Source organism: Geotrypetes seraphini, chromosome 10, assembly GCF_902459505.1.
Source record: "Geotrypetes seraphini chromosome 10, aGeoSer1.1, whole genome shotgun sequence".
Taxonomy (NCBI): domain Eukaryota; kingdom Metazoa; phylum Chordata; class Amphibia; order Gymnophiona; family Dermophiidae; genus Geotrypetes; species Geotrypetes seraphini.
This window is the reverse complement of record NC_047093.1, coordinates 128,941,993-128,963,429: the sequence shown is the minus strand read 5'-3', so window position 1 is coordinate 128,963,429 and position 21,437 is coordinate 128,941,993. Positions and strand designations below refer to the sequence as shown.

The 21,437-nt window shown below is 41.4% G+C and overlaps 1 protein-coding gene across 1 annotated transcript in view; it reads left to right on the top strand.

Moving 5' to 3' along the window:
• Window positions 1-403: 403 nt before the first annotated feature.
• LOC117368167 (deleted in malignant brain tumors 1 protein-like) overlaps window positions 404-21,437 on the top strand; it is a 101,740-nt gene continuing 80,706 nt past the window's right edge. The window contains exon 1 of the mRNA XM_033961544.1: window positions 404-720. Within this exon, the coding sequence (XP_033817435.1) occupies window positions 666-720 (55 nt within the window). The 5' untranslated portion in view covers window positions 404-665. The remainder of the gene's footprint in view (window positions 721-21,437) is intronic.

The window sequence follows — 21,437 nt, the reverse complement described above, 5'->3', positions numbered from 1 at the left end:
CCGTGGGCCAGAGGGGGGTCCCCGTGGGAGTCCCGTGGGCCAGAGGGGGGTCCCCGTGGGAGTCCCGTGGGTTAGGGGGTGATTCCCGTTCCCGTGCGGACCTCTAGTGAGAAATAGGGCTGAAAGAGTGTGAATGTGAGAGAGCTTTGGAATTAGTGTGACACACTCCAAATGAGTGAGATTTGGTATGTCTGGGATCCTGTGCTTCATGGACCTTTGGCCTGACCCAGTTTAGCAATCTTATATTCTTATGCAGTTTCTTATGCATTTGGTCAAAGAACCAGGATAGGTTGCATGTGTTGGTGACCTTAACGACCAAACTGCAGCTGCGTAGAACTCTGTTCACATCTATTCCTGCTGGGCAATAAATGCAGAAAGTCACTGCCTGCGAGTTCCTGCTTCGTCCAGCCCTAACCGAAGTAGAACGTTGAAGAAAGTGCGAAATAAAGTGATGAAAAAGTAAAACTAGAATCTTGATGCCTGAGAGTAAATCTGCTTGTATCGCTTTAAAACGAGGACAGTCTTTTTGGGAGCTGAGCATTAAAGCCAAAATAACTGTTGCAGCAATCAGCAAGAGAGGCAGTAGGTCAGTACCTCCCCTGGTGAATGTTTTGCAGATGAGATGCGGACAGGCAGCATTTCTTCTCTCATAACGGGAAGAAACAATGGTTGCACTGTGGAATAACCCCGTGGAAAGAGCGGTGCTGGGCTATGTGTGCCGTGAGTATCACCCTTTCTGTCACTGCTTTGTTAAGAGAGAAAGGACAAACTTTAGGAGAAAATTTGAAAGGCAGAAATGCCGGTCCCCATGCAGAAAGAACCACTTTAGTTGAACACCCCCCTGATCAATCCAGCATGTGGGACAGAAACCGTAAATATGCCACAGTGTGTAAACATATGAAAACAGATGGTTACTGCTGATAAGACCCATCTAATCGGCCCAGTTTACTTTCCCGTTGCAATAACGTAGCCTCCACTTTGTGCCTGGCTTGATTTCACGTCCTCGTAACTTAGTTTTTGCGTCTGTCACCTTCACGATGCATCGCAATTTCTGCCAAGTGCTTTTAATGCTGGTGCATGACTTTATCTGAGTTTTGTGTCTTGATTTAAGAACATAAGAACATAAGCAGTGCCTCCGCCGGGTCAGACCATAGGTCCATCCCGCCCGGCAGTCCGCTCCCGCGGTGGCCCGAACAGGTCACGGCCTGTCTGAGTCACCAGAAGGGGCCCTCTTGCCACCTTGGTTTCCCATTGAGTCCTATCTTCCCATCGAAGTCCTAACCCTCCGGTCTTGCACATGCACGACCTGGTTGGATTTCTATACTTATTACCTGGTTTGCTTTCTATACCTGTGTTACATCCCAGCACCTCTCTCAGTATCCCACGATCCCCCTATCCCTCAGGAATCCGTCCAATCCCTGTTTGAATCCCTGTACCGTACTCTGCCTGATCACTTCCTCCGGTAGCGCATTCCAAGTGTCCACGACCCTTTGGGTGAAAAAAAACTTCCTTGCATTTGTTCTGAACCTATCTCCCTTCAGTTTCTCCGAATGCCCCCTCGTGCCTGTTGACCCCTTCAGCCATTTCTTGTCATAGAACTTCCGTTCCACTGCATCCTGGGTATTATGCAGGCCTTGTGAAGGACAGTAAAAACCTTGGATTGCAAGTGACTTGGCATGCGAGTGTTTTGCAAGACAAGCAAAACATTCGATCACGCTTGAACTTGATATGCAAGCGAGGTCTTGCAATACGAGCACATACAGTATTTTGTGCGAAAGGTTTGGGGGTTGTGGAGTTTCCATTATTTCTTATGGGGAACTTTGCTTTGATTTACGAGGGTTTTGGATTACAAGCATGTTTTCGGAACGAATTATGCTCGCAAATTAAGCTTTTACTGTGTTTGAATAACCCTTCTCTCTCCTCTAAAGTCTAAAATGCTCATGCATAATTTTTGATGTCTCACTTTAGAGGGCTCTGTTTGTTGTAATTTTTGATCTGTATTATGAGTATGTTGTTTTAACTTAATATGAATTTTTTTTTTTTTGTAAACCGCTTAGGTGTTAGGCGGATAATACATTTTGAAAATCAATACATTTCTATTCTCTGGCCTGCAAACTCTGTCTCATCAAAAATCTGTACAGGAGAATCATCACTTTTCTTTTGGTGCACCTTAGCATTCTTCTGGCTATTACCACTGCCTTGTCTCACTATTTTGAGCCCTCATACTCATCCAGTAATAATCATTTCAAGATCTCCTTCAGGACCTCACTGTTCTCTTGGATTTTTGCCCCAGCCTTTATTGCCTACGTCCGCAGAAGCAAAGAGACTTCATTAAATTCTAAGTGGTATGTAGGCCTTTTTGGTTTCAGTTTGTAATTGCTAAGATGTAAGGCAGTGGTCTCAAACTCGCGGCCCAGGGGCCACATGCGACCCGCCAGGTACTATTATGAGGCCCTCGGTATGTTTATCATAATCACAAAAATAAAATAAAACAGTTTCTTGATCATATGTCTCTTTAGCTATAAATGACAATATTATTATTAAGACTTAGCTAAAAGGAAAGATTTATAAACTATAATAAGACATTAACTATTTTTTCTGAGGTCCTCCAAGTACCTACAAATCCAAAATGTGGCCCTGCAAAGGGTTTGAGTTTGAGACCACTGATATAAGGTATGGTCTTCAATGGCAAATGCAGTTCTTGTAACCCAGCATTGACCTTAGCAGGCGGTGGTTGAAAATATGTGTCTTGTTTGTATATTGCCACAGCTACAGCCTGGATCCGGGGTGGGGAACAAGGGCCACCACCCGGTTGCATGAGATCTACTTGCACACAATGGAGGCAGTGCATGCAAATAGATCTCATGCTTCTTTGTTGGGGAAATCCTGAAAACCCAACTGGATTGCAGCCCTCGTTCCCCACCCCTAGGCTGGATTGTCCTAAAGTCTCCATAAATACAAAGAGTTTCATAGATATTCGGTCTCTATGGATAGATCTTTATATGTTTAAAGAAGGTTTCATAGACCTCGGTGGTACCTTCTGTATGCAATAAACTTTCCTTCATACAGAACAATGGCACCTAAAAGCGGATAAAGCAATTGAACACGGGGAGCGTGAGTCATTTGGCTTAAGGGGGATTTTCCTTGATAAAGCCCAATTTGGGCGAAACATAGTTTCTATGTCGGAGTGCCTGCCCCCACCCGCGTAGATATATACTAATAAAGTTAATAAGTATATGAAGATTAATTAATAATAATAACAGTTTATATACCACAATACCGTTAAGTTCTATGCGGTTTACAATAGATTAAGCGAGGTACAAATTGATTGAATTTAAGAGGGGGGAAGAGGAGAGTTAATAGGACCGGAAATGCGTTGTTGAGGAGAAAGAGATTAATAGGAGGAGAAAGAAGATGAGTGGGTCAGTTGTCTAGATACTTTAGGAACAGTTGAGTTTTTAGACGTTTTCTGAATTCCTCATAAGTAGTGGGCGAAAGCAGTTGATCTAGGTCTTTACCCCACAATGCTGCTTGATGTGAAAGAAGGTGTTCATGGTGTCACTATTGTAAATCACTATTGTAAATAGGACCGGAAATGCGTTGTTGAGGAGAAAGAGATTAATAGGACAGAGGAATCACTATGGAGGAGAAAGAAGATGAGTGGGTCAGTTGTCTAGATACTTTAGGAACAGTTGAGTTTTTAGACGTTTTCTGAATTCCTCATAAGTAGTGGGCGAAAGCAGTTGATCTAGGTCTTTACCCCACAATGTTGCTTGATGTGAAAGAAGGTGTTCATGGTGTCACTATTGTAAATCACTATTGTAAATAGGACCGGAAATGCGTTGTTGAGGAGAAAGAGATTAATAGGACAGAGGAATCACTATGGAGGAGAAAGAAGATGAGTGGGTCAGTTGTCTAGATACTTTAGGAACAGTTGAGTTTTTAGACGTTTTCTGAATTCCTCATAAGTAGTGGGCGAAAGCAGTTGATCTAGGTCTTTACCCCACAATGCTGCTTGATGTGAAAGAAGGTGTTCATGGTGTCACTATTGTAAATCACCATTGTAAATAGGACCGGAAATGCGTTGTTGAGGAGAAAGAGATTAATAGGACAGAGGAATGACTATGGAGGAGAAAGAAGATGAGTGGGTCAGTTGTCTAGATACTTTAGGAACAGTTGAATTTTGAGACGTTTTCTGAATTCCTCATAAGCAGTTAATCTAGGTCTTTACCCCACAATGCTGCTTGATGTGAAAGAAGGTGTTCATGGTGTCACTATTGTAAATCACTATTGTAAATAGGACCGGAAATGCGTTGTTGAGGAGAAAGAGATTAATAGGACAGAGGAATGACTATGGAGGAGAAAGAAGATGAGTGGGTCAGTTGTCTAGATACTTTAGGAACAGTTGAGTTTTGAGACGTTTTCTGAATTCCTCATAAGCAGTTGATCTAGGTCTTTACCCCACAATGCTGCTTGATGTGAAAGAAGGTGTTCATGGCGTTTTTTCAGTTTACAACCTCTAACTGGGGGGGAAACGAAGTAGGAATGAGAGCTTCTCTTGTGTCTGTTGGCAGAGAAGGAGAAAAGGTCAGTTATGTATTTAGGGGCAAGTCCGTTTAGCGCTTTAAAGCAGAAGCAGGCGAATTTAAACTTTATGCGTGCTTCCATCGGTAGCCAATGTAACTGCCGGTAGTAGGGTGATTAATTGTGAGACCGATGACGATTTTAGGTGCCGTTGTTCTGTATGAAGGAAAGTTTATTGCATACAGAAGGTACCACCGAGGTCTTTGAAACCTTCTTTAAACAGATGAAGATCTATCCATAGAGACCGAAGATCTATGAAACTATTTGAGTAACGGGTCTTTGGATTTACCGACTGCTGAGTAATTTGATTTGTGTTGTCCATAAATACAAAGGCAGTGCTGAAAAGTTCTCAGCCCAACCAACTTCCTCAATTCTGAGAGTTATTATGCCACCGTAGCTGAAAAGAGTGTTATCTTATTTTGTTCAGTGCCAGTTTGCAGAAACAAAATTCTGCGTTTTGACCTTGTATCAGATCATTGATTGAACCACGTTCACATCATTCTCGGTTGGACTGGGAACTTTTCAGCACCCCCTCCTACACCCTGCCATGTCTGGAGCCTTATTCAGCATTATCCAGTAACCTTGTACCGAGCAGAGGAGGAAGAAGTTCAGATGAGCTCATGGCCCTTAATTTTTAGAGCAGTGGTTCCCAACCCTGTCCTGGAGGACCTCCAGGCCAATCGGGTTTTCAAGCTAGCCCTAATAAATATGCATGAGAGAGATTTGTATATAATGGAAATGACAGGCATGCAAATCTGCTCCATGCATATTCATTAGGGCTAGCCTGAAAACCTGATTGGCCTGGTGGTCCACTGTTTTAGAGCAGGCCTGCACAACGCCGGTCCTCGAGGACCGAATCCAGTCGGGTTTTTGGGATTTCCCCAATGAATTTGCATGAGATCTATTTGCCTGCACTGCTTCTATTGCATGCATATTGATCTCATGCATATTCATTTGGGAAATCCTGAAAACCTGGCCTGTTGTGCAGGCCTGTTTTCGAGGCTATTGATGGACTGGTATATGCTCACTTCCTGCAGAGGTAGGAAACCATCTACTAGAACAGTGTCTCACAAACTTTCCTGCCGACAGCACATTAAATCCAGCGCCCCGGCCAGAAGGCACCCAGAAATATGCAGAGGCCAATCTGGCCGCGACCCGCTTCGGTGGATGGATCCGGGAGGTGCGGGGAGAGGAGGAGAGTCATCTGCGCCGGCTGACTTCCTACGGGATGTGCCTCTCGCCGCGAGAGGCACGTCCTGTAGGCAGTCAGCCGGCGTAGGCGACTCTCCTCCTCACCAGTGTGTCGTGCACACAGTTTGTCTTGCACGGCACTAGAGCAATGAGCATTTTCACAACCAGAGTATAAATCAGACATGTTTTAAAATTGCATCAACAGGACAAAAAAACTGGGCTGTCTCCTCTGCTAAAGCTAAATAACTAAGAGGTCCAGAGAAAGGAAACTGGTAAAACCAGAGAACATAATTTGAGGTTGAGGGGTGGTAGATTCAGGGGCAATGCTATGAAATTCTACTTTACGGAGAGGGTAGTGGATGCCTGGAATGCGCTCCCGAGAGAGGTGGTGGAGAGTAAAACTGTGACTGAGTTCAAAGAAGTGTGGGATGAACACAAAGGATCTAGAATCAGAAAATAAGATTAAATATTGAACTAGGCCAGTACTGGGCAGACTTGCTCGGTCTGTGTCTGTATATGGCCATTTGATGGAGGATGGGCTGGGAGGGCTTCAGTGGCTGGGAGAGTGTAGATGGGCTGGAGCAAGTCTTAACAGAGATTTCGGCAGTTGGAACCCAAGCACAGTACCGGGTAAAGCTTTGGATTCTTGCCCAGAAATAGCTAAGAAGAAAAAATTTAAATGGAATCAGGTTGGGCAGACTGGATGGACCGTCATCTACTATGTTACTATGTCCGTTTACAAAACTGCAGTAGGTGCTAACATGCCCTTACTGCACATTAAAAAATTATCTCTTAATTTTCACTAAGGGGGTATTGTTTGAGAGTGGAGAGTGGACATGACGGCACTAATCAGTGTGTGAGGTATTGCCATGCGCTCATTGATTAGCAGGAAGTTAGCGCATGGGCCTTTACCGCCTACAAAAATAGGTGATGATAGGCACTCGCGCGGCAACTGTTTTAAGGGCTGTGCGCCACTGGTGAAATTAGCACATGGCCATTAATTCAGAAAATGGGGAAAACAGCCATTTTCTGGCCACAGGACAAGTCGTCTTAGTGCACACGAAAGACCCACGTAAGCGGAGTTCTAAGACTACTTTTCCTGCAGCTTTAGTACAAGGACCCCCCTGATACAACTAAATTCTTGTAATTTAGTGGTTCCCAGGAGATATTGCCTGGGACGGGCACATGAGATCTCGTAGGGAGAGGAGGTGATAGTGGATGATGTGGATGGGCAGACCAGATGGGGCATTTGGCCTTTATCTGCCTTCATGTTTCTATGACACTATTCTTTGAACATAAGAACATAAGAATTGCCGCTGCTGGATCAGATCGGTGGTCCATCGTGCCCAGCTCACGCGGCGGCCCTTTGGTCAAAGACTAGCGGTCTAACTGAGACTAGCCCTACCTGCGTACGTTCTGGTTCAGCAAGAACTTGTCCAACTTTGTATTGAATCCCTGGAGGGTGTTTTCCCCTATGACAGACTCTGGAAGAGCGTTCCAGTTTTCTACCACTCTCTGGATAAAGAAGAACTTCCTTATGTTTATACAGAATCTATCCACTTTCAATTTTAGAGAGTGCCCTCTCGTTCTCCCTACCTTGGAGAGGGTGAACCAGTCAGCTAGATTACTAGGGGTAATAATAGATTTTTCACTATCACTAGAACCTTAGGTAAATAATCCTTTTATGTAAGTCTGTTTTAGTCTTTTCTCATACAAGATGGTAAAGGGGATGGAATTCATCTCATATGAGGAAAGATTAAAACGGTTTGGGTTCTTCAGCGTGGAAATAGACGGCTGAGGGGAGATATGATTGAAGTCTACAAAATCCTGAGTGGAGTAGAACGGGTACACGTGGATCGATTTTTCACTCCGTCAAAAATTACAAAGTCTAGGGGACACTCGATGAAGTTACAGGGAAATACTCTTAAAACTAACTGGAGGAATTGGGATGCCAAGATATAAGAGTTTCCTTGATTCCTAAGTTGGAGGGAGACTTACATTTTTTGAGAAAAGCCAGGTTTTCAGATGTTTGCGGAAAACTTGGAGAGAGCTCAAGTTCCGAAGAGGGGAGGTAAGGTTGTTCCAGAGCTCAGTGATTTTGAAGTGGAGGGAGGTCCCTAGCTTTCCTGTGTGGGAAATGCCTTTTAGCGAGGGGAAGGATAGTTTTAATTTGTGGGAGGATCTGGTGGTATTAGGGTTTGAGGAATTCCAAGAAAGAGGGAAAAAGGGAGGGAGGATACCGTATAGGATTTTGAAAGTTAAACAGGCGCATTTATAGTGGACCCTGGCGATTATCGGAAGCCAGTGGAGCTTGGCCAGGAGCGGGGAGACATGGTCAGATTTACTTTTAGCGAAGATGAGCTTGGCCGCGGCATTCTGAATCCGTTGGAGTCTGTGGAGGTTTTTCTTAGTTAGGCTTAAGTAGATAGAGTTGCAATAGTCCAATCTGGAGAGGATGATGGATTGGACAAGGAGGGTAAATTCCTACCATTCTCTTTGCTTTTAAAATGCTCCACCACCAAAGTAGTTATGCATTTTAATCACTTATCCACAGTAGCACCACAGTTCTTTTTCTGGCTGCTGATTCCTATCATGGAATTCACATCATGAACCTATAGGTAGAATTATTTTAACTTTTGTATGTGACGTTGCACTTCTGCATATAAAATTTTATCTGCCATTCAGAGATCCACTTCTGTTCAGTCTGGCAAGTTCCTTCTGAATTTCCTCGCAATTTGCTTATTTTGTAACTACTTTGAATATTTCTGGGTTGTCTGCAAATTTGATCACTTCACTCAAAGCTGCCTTTTTTCAGTGTATAAAACTGGTCCCAGTACAGATCCTTGGAGCATTCCGCTATTTCACCCTTTACTTTTTCCCATTGAGAAAACTGACATCAAGACCTCTTTATCTAACAATTTAATAACCTTTCAGACCATAACTTATTAATCTCCTAAGAAATAGCTAATAAAGGATTTTATCAAACACCTTCTGAAAATCCAAATAACAGGCAGCCCCATTTTAGGATTTAGAAGTTGGAATTCAGACATTGAGGCCAGGATACCTTGAGTGTTGCTACTTTTTTGTTTTGTTTTTTTTAGAATAGAGTTTGCTGATGTGGAGGCTATACTAATTCTAACCTACAGGAGAAATCGATATTTTTTATGCTTAGTGCACATGGCATAAACATCCATTCCCAGAAAAAAAAAGTATAGAAAATGTCAATGGATTGAAAACCAGAGAGAGAGTGAGAGAGAGAGTGGAAGTATTGGATAGAATAAGGGAGAGGGGAGCAAGATGCTGGATGGGAGAGAAAGGAGCAGATGTCTGTGGAGCAGAGACAGAAAGGAAGGAAATGATGATGGAAGGGGAAAGAAAGGGAAGGTATAGGGGCAAATACTGTATAGACGTGTAGAGAAAGAGGACAGAGTTAGTGAAAGCCTAGGAATAAAGGGATATAAAATAGGAGAGCCAGGGTGAGGGAAAGAGATGGAAAGCTTCAGTAAAAAAAATGGAACTTGAAAACCAGATAGTAAGAATGAATTAAATCTGAACAAAGAGGCAGAAAAATAAATTGAGGAAAACCAAAAGGAAAAGTTGTGAGAAAAAGCTGTCAAATGAACAGGAAATCCTCACAAGAGACTTGAGATGGAGGAAAGCAGAAACCAGAGAAGTAAATGGCTAGAAAACAAAGGTAGAAAAAAATCACTTTTAACTTTTAACTTTTTTAATTTAGGATAAAGTTGTGTGGTACCCTTGTTTATAAAGGTTAATAAATAGAAATTGGAAATGAGATAACTTTTCATTGGACTAATTTTTTAATACATTTTGATGGTTAGAGACCAGAACCTCCTTTCTCAGGTCAGAACAGGATACTATAATAGCAGTTTACTATCTTGACCTGAGGAAGGAAGTCTTGGCCTCTGAGAACTAATTGAAAAATTTTAAGCTAGTTGTTTTATTTTCCATATTTTTGTTTTATTTACATTTGCATTTCTTAATTTGTAATGTCTTGATTGGAATAGATCAGTTTTTGAGGTTTACATCTGCTGTCTTTATATTTTGCACAGTACAGGAGGACATGCATCATTGTTTCTCTGGTGATCACTGTATGCAGTCTGGTTTCTTTGGGGTTCAGTTTAATCTTTTTATATGTGTTTATATTTTTAGTTTATTGTTACTTAATATACACTGGGATCTATGTTCTGCATTTGTGAAAGAGACATGGTTTCTTGTTAACATTGTGCAGGATTGATTTGTACTACTCTGGCTTGTTTAGATTTCCCTTATGTGGATTGATGTTTTAGTACCTACCACAATGCTTATGGTGATGTCATTTCCTAGATAGGTGCCAACTAAGTCCAATTGTATATAGGGAAAAACCAAAAAGCTTGGTACATAAGAACATAAGAACTGCCATCTCCGGATCAGACCTTCGGTCCATCAAGTCCGGTGATCCGCACACGCGGAGGCCCTGCCAGGTGTACACCTGGCGTAATTTATAGTCCACCATATCTTTATATGCCTCTCTTAAGGAGATATGCATCTAGTTTGCTCTTGAAGCCTAGGACGGTCGATTCCGCAATAATCTCCTCTGGGAGGGCATTCCAGGTATCAACCACTCTCTGAGTGAAGCAGAACCTCCTGACATTAGTCCTGAACCTGTCCCCCCTTAGCTTCATTACATGTCCTCTAGTCCGTGTCAAATTGGACAATGTAAATAATCTTCTCTGCTCTATTTTGTCGATTCCTTTCAGTATTTTGAAGGTCTCGATCATATCCCCACGCAGTCTCCTTTTCTCAAGGGAGAACAATCCTAGTGTTATAAGTCTATCCTCGTATTCCAGTTTCTCCATACCCTTTACCAGTTTTGTTGCTCGTCTCTGCACCCTCTCCAGCAGTTTTATATCCTTCTTTAGGTAGGGAGACCAATGTTGGACGCAGTACTCTACTAAAAAGAGTGATTAAAAGAGAGCATATGAAAATCAAATAGAATCACTCCAAGAGGTATATTAACAAACTTTACACTGGTGAAACATCATCAACACTTTGAAGTCAAAAATATGCTCAGAGGCAAAAACAAGGAGCCGAAGCCCCAAGAATATATGTAGTTCACAGAAAACACAATTCCAACTCTCTGCTCAAACTTGGACACGAGAGGAAGATCAAAGAGTTGATGTCTCCCTCAGCCAGGCTCATGTGGCAACTACTGATGTTAAGCTAACATCAGATCTGGAATTGCAGCAGGAGCTGTTTTCCAAGCAAACGAGGCACAAATCCCAGCACATTTGATTCCACAGGCGAACGCAGCAAAAGCTCTTTCCATGGCCCACAACAAAGGAATCATTCACAATTTAATCTCAGTAAAATGTTAAACGCTGAAAATCATTCCTAGTATCATGTGAAATAGCCAAGAAACCATGTTGTTCCATTTTGCTTTCGGAAGCTGATGTGAAGGATCCTGGCACGGAAGAAAACTTATGTCAGTTACATCCCAGAAATGACTGCGTTCTGTGCTTATTGTTGCCAGAATCTTTGCCTGTAAAAATTCTGATGTCAGTATAAGCCAAATGTTTTTTTTCATTGTAAAGTACAACCAGGGCCGAAACTTGCTTCTTCTTTGCCTGGGAAATTCAGTCTCAGGTTTATTTCATAGTTGATAAAATTGCTTTCTTCAAAGATTACAAAGCGATGTACAATAAATAATTTTCAAATGAGGGGGGACTTACAATATAGGGATAGACAGACGTGCACTTCAAGGGGAAATCAGGGAAGAACTACAATTTAATATAGGAAGGAGAACAAATAAGGATACAACAAAAGGGGTTATATTAGATTAGATCAGTGCTTGCCTACTTCAATTGGGAACGTCAGCCCAGTTTAAGGGACTCACTAATCCGTTAAAAGCGTCTTTATATAGGAAACGTTTTAGTTTTGATTTAAATTTCTCGAGGTTCTTTTCTTCTCTTATCTGAATGGGTAATAAATTCCACGTTTTGGGGGGTGGTGACAGAGAAGAGTGTGGTACGTCTAGTATTTATGGTTCGTAGGGATAGAACAGTAAGTAGGTATTTCTCCTCAGATTGTAGGAGCGGAAAGGAGAATATGGAATGATGACTTGATCTAGGAATAACGGTGTGTTGACTCGATCTAGGAATAACGGTGTGTTGACTCGATCTAGGAATAACGGTGTGTTGACTCGATCTAGGAATAACGGTGTGTTGATTCGATCTAGGAATAACGGTGTGTTGACTCGATCTAGGAATAACGGTGTGTTGACTCGATCTAGGAATAACGGTGTGTTGACTCGATCTAGGAATAACGGTGTGTTGACTCGATCTAGGAACAATGGTGTGTTGACTCGATCTAGGAATAACGGTGTGTTGACTCGATCTAGGAACAATGGTGTGTTGACTCGATCTAGGAATAACGGTGTGTTGACTCGATCTAGGAATAAAGGTGTGTTGACTCGATCTAGGAATAACGGTGTGTTGACTCGATCTAGGAATAAAGGTGTGTTGACTCGATCTAGGAATAACGGTGTGTTGACTCGATCTAGGAATAACGGTATGTTGACTCGATCTAGGAATAACGGTGTGTTGACTCGATCTAGGAATAACGGTGTGTTGACTCGATCTAAGAATAACGGTGTGTTGACTCGATCTAGGAATAACAGTGTGTTGACTCGATCTAGAAATAACGGTGTGTTGACTCGATCTAGGAATAACGGTGTGTTGACTTGTAGAACTTTAAAAGTAATGAGCGCCTGTTTATAGGTTATTCGGTGGTTGCAGCCTCTCATCCCTTTCACCTTCTCTTGTCTTGTGTCTTGCATCCAACAATTCACCCCCTGTCCCTCCTCCCCACGCCCACTCCTTCTGCAGTAGCATCTTACCCCATTCCTTCTTCTCCCCGCATTTAATATTTCATCCCTTCCCTCTTCCTGTTCCCTTTCTCTGGCCTGCGCCTAGCATCTCACCTCCCCAAGCACCAAAGTTCCGAAATTGACTTGTGTTGTTTGCTTGTTTGTTTATTAAAATGTAATACTCTGACCATGTTTCCCTACTCCTAGCCAAACTTCACCAGCTCCCAGTGATTTCCAGAATCCATTTCAAATGCTCCTGCCTGGCTTTTAAGATCATTCACGGCATCCTTCCTCCCTTAATCCCACTATCTTATAACTCCTCGAGTCCTGACTCTACCAGACCCGTCCAAAGGTATAAACTATCCTTCCCCTCTCTACACGGTATTCGCTATGCAGGCAAACTGGGAAAATCCCTTCTCTTCAGAACCACAGGTCTTTGGAACGACCTTACTACCCCGCTGCGGAACCTGGGCTCCCTCCAATTATTCCGCAAACAACTGAAAACCTGGCTTTTCACTAAAATGTAATTCTATCCCCCCTTATTCTTCTCTTCTATATATAAGTTCATGTAAACCTTTTTTTTCCTTCTCTTCCTATATTTTAAGTTCTTGTAAACCGTGCCGAGCTCCACATCAGTGGAGATGATGCAGTATATAAACTTAAGGTTTAGTTTAGTTTAGTTTAGTATATATGTACTAAACAATTTACATCAATTAATAAAATATTATGCATAAATTAGAGACAATTTACATCAATTAATAAAATATTATGCATAAATTAGAGACAAACCAGAAGCTATATAAAGTCGACACACAAAAAAGGAAACTTTACACAGTAAGATAATGATCAGTAAATAATTATAAGGAGGTGATAATTCTATCATCCTGGAAACAATGATCAAGACAAGGGGAAGATTCTCAAAACCCATTGTGCCTTTAATGAATATCACTAAACCGGTTCCAGCCAATTAAGCATGAAAGTATTCTACCAGCCAGTTCTCAAAAGGGCTCACCGTGGTCTTTTTTGAGCTTTCTGGCAGACTCCAACTCTGCCATGCAAATGTATTACAACAAATTCATTAAGAAAGGTTTAGACAATTTCCGGAAAATTCCATAGTCTGTTATTGAGAAAGACAAGGGGGAAGCCACTGTTTGCCCTGGAATCAGTAGCATGGAATGTTGTTACTCTTTGGGCTTTAGCCAGGTACTAGTGACCTGGATTGGCTACTGGGCTTGACGGACCTTTGGTCTGACCCAATAAGGCTATTCTTATGTTCTTGTATTTCTCAGTACCAGATACAGAATGCTTTTGTACCATATTATAAAAACCTGTATGAGCCTGAGAAGCATGCTACTCTAAGAACATAAGAATGGCCTTACTGGGTCCATCAAGCTCAGTAGCCAGTTCTCACAGTGGCCAATCCAGGTCACTAGTACCTGGCTAAAACCCAAAGAGTAGCAACATTCCATGCTACTTATTCCAGGGCAAGCAGTAGCTTCCCCCTTGTCTTTCTCAATAACAAACTATGGAATTTTCCAGAAATTGTCTAAACCTTTCTTACTTAATTTGTTGTAATACATTTGCATGGCAGAGTTGGAGTCTGCCAGACAGCTCAGAAAAGACCACGGTGAGTCCTTTTTGAGAACTGGCTGGTAGAATACTTTCGTGCTAAACTGGCTAGAACCCAAAGAGTAGCAACATTCCATGCTTCCCCCATGTCCATGCTATGGACTTTTCCTCCAGGAATTTGTCCAAACCCTTCTTAAAAACCCAGCTGGCAGCTGTACTGAGCGATACTCAGAGAGTGGATATGCCTAAGTTCTTGCAGCGTAGGCAGATAAGCTCTCCTGTACCATACCAGAAGAAGCAACCTTATGGGCAATTAAGGATCTTCCACAAGGGAAAGTACCAGGGCTGAATGGCTTTACTACTTTGCTTTATAAAACTTTTAAAGCACATCTAGTGAAGCTGTTCAATAGTTTGGGAAAGGGGTCAATTTTGCCACATTCCTGGAGGTTAATGGGAGTTAGTTATTCTAAAATTGGGAAAAGATCCCACCAGTTGGGGCTCTTATTGACCCATCTCACTGCTTGCCACTAATTATAAATTATTCACTAAAATATGGCCCGGAGATTGTAAAATTACAGTATACTGTATGCCACAACTGGTATGAGATCACCAATCAGGATTTATTAAAGGCCACCAAACTTTTGATAATATCTGAAAGGTGTCATCTATTGTGGTATAGTGTTAAGACTCAGCTGTAATTCTGGGAACAGATGCAGAAAAAGCCTTTTATAGAATTTATCGGCCCTATCTATTCAAAATCCTGAAAAAGGTTGGCATCTCTGGGAGATAATTGCATTGGGTCCATATAATTTACACTGAGCCTTTGGCTTGTATTCAGGTAAATGTGATCTATACGGATAGCTTTGGCTGGGCCTGGGGAAAAAGACAGAGCTGCGCATTTTCACCCATCTTATTTGTGTTGTACAAAATGAGCACAGCATGGATATATCTGCAAATGATTTTAAAATGTGGGAAGGTTAGGAGAAGGGGCAGCTTTGGAGGACAATATTGGTGAGACCAAGACCCTTGTGAGTCCTCTTCTGACATCTATGCTGTTATGTTGGTGGTATGATGCAGGTTCAGCACAGCAGGTTGTTGGCAGCAGCTGTTGGCACCCCCAAACATCAGAGCTGTCCTGCCAAGCTTACCACACTTAACATTTTATGCTGTCCCTGTAAACAAACTTCAGGGAGAGAGCCAGCTTAGAGGTGAAGGAGCTGGAAACATGATGGTGGAGACTGACTAACAGAAGAGGCAGAGGGGATGAGAATAGTTAGGATGAAATAGAAAATACGAGGGTCATTTCATGAACAATACACACTATTTTTTTCCAAGTATTTCTTTACAATCCTTCAATATAGTCGCCCTGCTTTGCAATGACCAAGTCCCAACGTCGGGGAAGCTTCATTATTCCATCCAAGACACCGTTTTGTTCAGTTGCCGTATGGCTCGGGTATCGGCGGAAAAAAGCGCTTCCAGAGATGCAAAATAATGTCCACGCATAGGTTGTTTCAACTTTGGAAAAAGGTCGAAGTCTGATGGACTGATGTCTGGACTGTAGGGAGCATGAGGTAACACCTCCCAGCCGTATTCGCGTAGTTTTTCAATGACGAGTGGAGAGCTCCATCTTCCCCACGACCAAAAAAAATTTTGACGAGCTCAATCAAAAGTCAAACAAATGATGATTTTTGTTTATGATCATGAAGGCATCATCATTACAGACAAGTTCCATGTGGAAGAAGTGTCACAGCAGTGTATTATTGTGATTTTTTGCAAAAAAAATGCACAGAAAAATGCACAAAACCTGACCTCAGTTGCTCTTGGCTGGGCCACTCATTCTTCATAACAACGTTCGCCCACACATAGGGAATGAAAAACTACGCAAATATGGCTGGGAGGTATTACCTCATGCTCTCTACAGTCCAGACATCAGTCCACCAGACTTCGACCTTTTTCTAAAGTTTGAACAACCTATGCGTGGACATTGCTTTGTATCTCTGGAAGAGCTTTCTTCCGCCAATACCCGAGCCATTCGGCAACTGAACAAAAACGGTGTCTTGGATAGAATAATGAAGTTTCCCGGACGTTGAGACTTGGTCATTGCAAAGCAGGGCGACCATATTGAAGGATTGTAAAGAAACACTTGAAAAGAAATTAAAGACATGTAAATTTAAAAAAAAAAAAAAAAAAATAGTGTGCATTATTTATGAAATGACCCTCGAATGTATTGAAGGAAAAGAACATAGGAGGAGAATTGCTGTGAGAGAGAGAAAAAGTATTTGGGGGCAATATAGAGGAGATGGGGAACAAGGAAGAGAGAGACTGAAGTGCACACTTCACTGGAGTGAACCCAGTCACTGTGAGTGCATCTGAGCAAACAGGCTGGCTTTATTTTTGGAGAAGGATATTCCCCTTCTTTACGTACCCCCTATCCCCCAATTTATCTTGCCCAGAGTGTATTTTTCCTCAATGGTTCTGGCTCTTACAGTGAAGTTTTATTTATTTGCCAGCGTGGCCTCCAGGTTAAAAACTAGTGACTATCACTGGTATAAAGAACTGGAGCCTTAGTGGAAGACATTGTAATTGAATTAATAATCTATAACCCACTTCTGTCTAAAAAATGTTTTAAAGTGAATTACATACCTACAATGTGCAAGACATTAAAAGTTACCCCCTACTAACATTTCAAACAAATTATCCCATCTTCAGATCTTATATTCTTCTCTTCAGAAACATCAATATAACAAATCTGAAAAAAATAGCTGCATCTTTCATTTCGTCTAAAAGATGATACGACTTCTGTCATAACATAAAGTCCTTGGCATTGCATTCCATTCCCACAGGGCTTAATCTTTCAAGGTCTGCTGTCTATTGGCTGATAATTTGCAATCCCCAACTGACCTTAAAGTTCTTGCCGGGCTATGAACAGAAACCATGTTGCAAATATAAATTCCTAATCTCAAAACCATTTGTGGATTATAATAAGCAATTTAAAGGCATCCAGTTGAACTGAATCAAAAGTGCTATGACTTTATCAAGTTTCAAGTTTATTAGTGTTTTTGATTAATCGCTTAATCATACTTCAAAGCGATGAGCATAGATAATAAACATTAAAAACTACAATATTAAAAAGTAATACAATATTTAACATAGACTTAAAATAAAACCAGACTATTCACAAACTTCACAAACAAGAAAAAAGGGATTTGAACTACAAAGTATTATAGAAAGAATAGTCAGTGAAAAAACACAAGGTAGGGGATATAAAATTCATTAATCAAAATCAACATAATTAATAAATCCAAGGGTGAGAATTATCACTCAAAAGCATCTTTGAAAAGAAATGTTTTTAAGTTAGTCTTAAATTTATCCAGATTGTGTTCTTCTCTCAAATAGATTGGAAGAGAGTTCCAGACTTGAGGGGCCGTAACGGAAAAAATAAATTGTCGTCTAGTATTGATGATCTTGAGAGAAGGAATTGTCAATAAATGCTGTTGTTTGACCGTAATATTCTATTCGAGGAGTAAGGAATTAATAATTTAAAAATAAATGCAGGAGTTTTAAAGAGTAATGATTTGAAAGTGAGTAAGCATAATTTGTAAGTTATTCTATGAGATACCGGAAGCCAATGGGCATTCTTAAGAAGTGGTGTTACATGATCAAATTTCTTTGTTTTTGTTATAAGCTTGATGGAAGTATTATCCCGTTTTATTTCTCTTTTTTTATAATATTATCAGCGGTATTCTGGACCGACCCACAATCCGTTCCATTTTCAGAAGTCTAAATATATCAGATTGTGGTACAAGGTGCTGCTGAAATGTTCGCAGCCCAACCAATACCGTTGGGGCAGTGTCCATCGAGATCTATATACTTAGCCCCCAATTCTCTATAGGGTGCCGAAATCGGTAGCCACCTAAAAAGTGGCCACTGAGCGTATGTCAATCATGCAACGGCGCCCTATAGAGAATCACGCCTCTGTGTAAGTTTTCCTGGCCTCCAGGAGTACCTCAAGGCTCCGTCTTGGGGCCGATTCTATTCAATTTATTCATAGGAGACTTGACCCAAGGACTTAGAGGAAAAGTATCACTGTTTGCCGACGATGCCAAACTATGCAACATAGTTGGCAAAAGCAGTGTGCCTGACTTTATGACGCAGGACCTAAGACAGCTTGAACAGTGGTCATCCACTTGGCAGCTAGGCTTCAATGCTAAAAAATGTAAAGTAATGCACCTAGGGAAAAAAAATCCACACAGAACTTACACACTAAATGGTGAAACCTTGTCCAGGACCACGGTGGAACGTGATTTAGGAGTGATCATTAGCGACGACATGAAGGCTGCCAATCAAGTAGAGAAGGCTTCGTCTAAGGCAAGACAAATGATGGGCTGTATCCGTAGGGGTTTTGTCAGCAGAAAACCTGAGGTCATAATGCCACTGTACAGATCCATGGTGAGACCTCATCTCGAGTATTGTGTACAATTCTGGAGACCACACTACCGAAAGGATGTGTTGAGAATTGAGTCGGTTCAGCGAATGGCTACCAGAATGGTCTTGGAGCTCAGGGATCTCACGTATGAAGAAAGGTTAAAGAAACTGCGGATGTACTCGCTGGAGGAGCGAAGAGACAGAGGGGACATGATTGAGACCTTTAAGTATATTACTGGGCGTATAGAGGTGAAAGATGATATCTTCAGTCTTACAGGACCCTCGGTAACCAGAGGACACTCGCTGAAAATCAGGGGAGGGAAATTTCGGGGTGATGCTAGGAAGTACTTCTTCACCGAAAGGGTGGTCGATCATTGGAACGAGCTGCCTCAGCGGGTGATTGAGGCCAGCAGCGTGTTAGATTTCAAGAGAAAATGGGATATTCATGTGGGATCTCTAGGAGAGTAAGAATCAGGGAGTGGGTCATTGGTATGGGCAGACTCGATGGGCTATGGCCCTTTTCTGCCGTCAATTTCTATGTTTCTATGTTTCTACCTATTTTTGCTGCGAATTGCACCTACATAGGTGCTTTAAGCTGCTTAACACCACTGACCTACCGCCCGCAAATCAGCGCTATAGTAGAGAATAGTTTCATTAGACTAAGACTGATTCGATCTCTTGCGAACATTCTGGACCCTCAATCTCTCAACATTTTAATACATTCTCTCATCATATCTAAGCTCGATTACTGTAATGCACTGTTTAAGGGTATTTGCCAAAATGATATCCGTCGCCTACAATCGATACAATATACTGCCATAAAAATGATCACAAACGGGAAAAAATTTGACCCTGTCACTCCCCTGTTAAAAAATGCACACTGGCTACCAATTCCACACCAAATCATATATAAACTAGCCATCCTCTCCTTCAAGTCTTATATAAAGTATGGTTGGCTATAAAATAAATCACAAAAAATTGCACCCTCCAAAATACAGGACAAAAAAGTCACCTTTCTTTACAAAAAGGGAGAAAAGACCTCAGTGTCTAATAGGGGCTCTTTAAGCTTCCCATATAGACAGGCTAGTTTTAAACAGAATTTAATCCTAGCAGACACATCCTTGGTCAGAAAAACTCCCAATTAGTAAGTGAACCTCTATTCTAATTTTCTAATAGTTTTATATATTTTCTTATAGTTTTATATATTTTTTTAAACTTTTCTTCAAACAACAATTGTCAAAAATAGAAGTCACTTATCTGAGCACTTCGATATTCAGGTGTAGTCCTGGAGTAAAGTAAGCAGGAAAAACTGCTCTATGGAAAAAAGCTATCAGTCAAAACATTCTTCCAAAATATCCAACAAGGGCCCCTGTTTCGCAACAAAATGCTTCGTCAGGGATTTGAGCGATCACACACCCGCTTCCACTCCCGCTCAAATCCCTGACGAAGCATTTTGTTGCGAAACAGGGGCCCCTGTTGGATATTTTGGAAGAATGTTTTGACTGATAGCTTTTTTCCATAGAGCAGTTTTTCCTGCTTGCTTTACTCCAGGACTACACCTGAATATCGAAGTGCTCAGATAAGTGACTTCTATTTTTGACAATTGTTGTTTGAAGAAAAGTTTAAAAAAATATATAAAACTATAAGAAAATATATAAAACTATTAGAAAATTAGAATAGAGGTTCACTTACTAATTGGGAGTTTTTCTGACCAAGGATGTGTCTGCTAGGATTAAATTCTGTTTAAAACTAGCCTGTCTATATGGGAAGCTTAAAGAGCCCCTATTAGACACTGAGGTCTTTTCTCCCTTTTTGTAAAGAAAGGTGACTTTTTTGTCCTGTATTTTGGAGGGTGCAATTTTTTGTGATTTATTTTGGGCATCCTTTTCTTGATTTTTTGGATATTTTGGCTATAAAATAAACCAGGTGTATACCTGGCAGGGCCTCCGCGTGTGCGGATCACCGGACTTGATGGACCGAAGATCTGATCCGGAGATGGCGCTTCTTATGTTCTTATAAGTCTCAAAACACTAATGAACCGGCCTTTATTCACAAACTTCTTATTCCACCTGAACCTACAAGAGTTCTAAGATCTTCCTCTCAGCATCTTCTTTATATACCATCCTTGTAAATCATTAGCACACGTCGGGCCACCTCATTTGCAACTATGGCCCCCACAATATGGAATTCCTTACCACTTCATATCAGGGCGGGAAAAAATGTAGATAAATTTAAGGGAAATCTAAAGTGTTACCTCTTCCAAGATGCATATGACTGCTAAAGAGACTTGGATACAGCCAGAGTTGTTTAACAATCCTTATTCCGTAGCTTCCCTATTGTGGTTAACCTTTCATGTATCCTTTACTTTTTATTTGTAGTTCTCCCTATTTTCCTATTGTTTTATGTTTGTCAAGTATTGTTTAGTGGGTATTTATTTGCTTATTGACTCCTCTTTTTAGTACAAATTGTAAAACATTTAGAAGTCTTGATTTGCGTTTTATCAAAATTTTAATAAACTGGAAACTCTGGCGTTAGCCACACCCATAGCGCCTATGCGGGCATGAATCCAGTGCCGATTTTTTTAGGCGCTGGTAGGCACCTTGAAACAGGTAAAACCTTAGGAAGGGCTGTGGTTCACTGGTTGAGCTGCTGCCTCTACTGCCAGAGCTTGTAAGATCAAGTCCCGGTGCTGCTCCCTGTGACCTTGGGCAAGTCACTTAATCCTTTGAAATGCCAAAGCCACAAAAAGGCAGCATTTTTAACTGAGTTTGGGCACCTAAACAATCGGTGCCAGTTAGAGAAT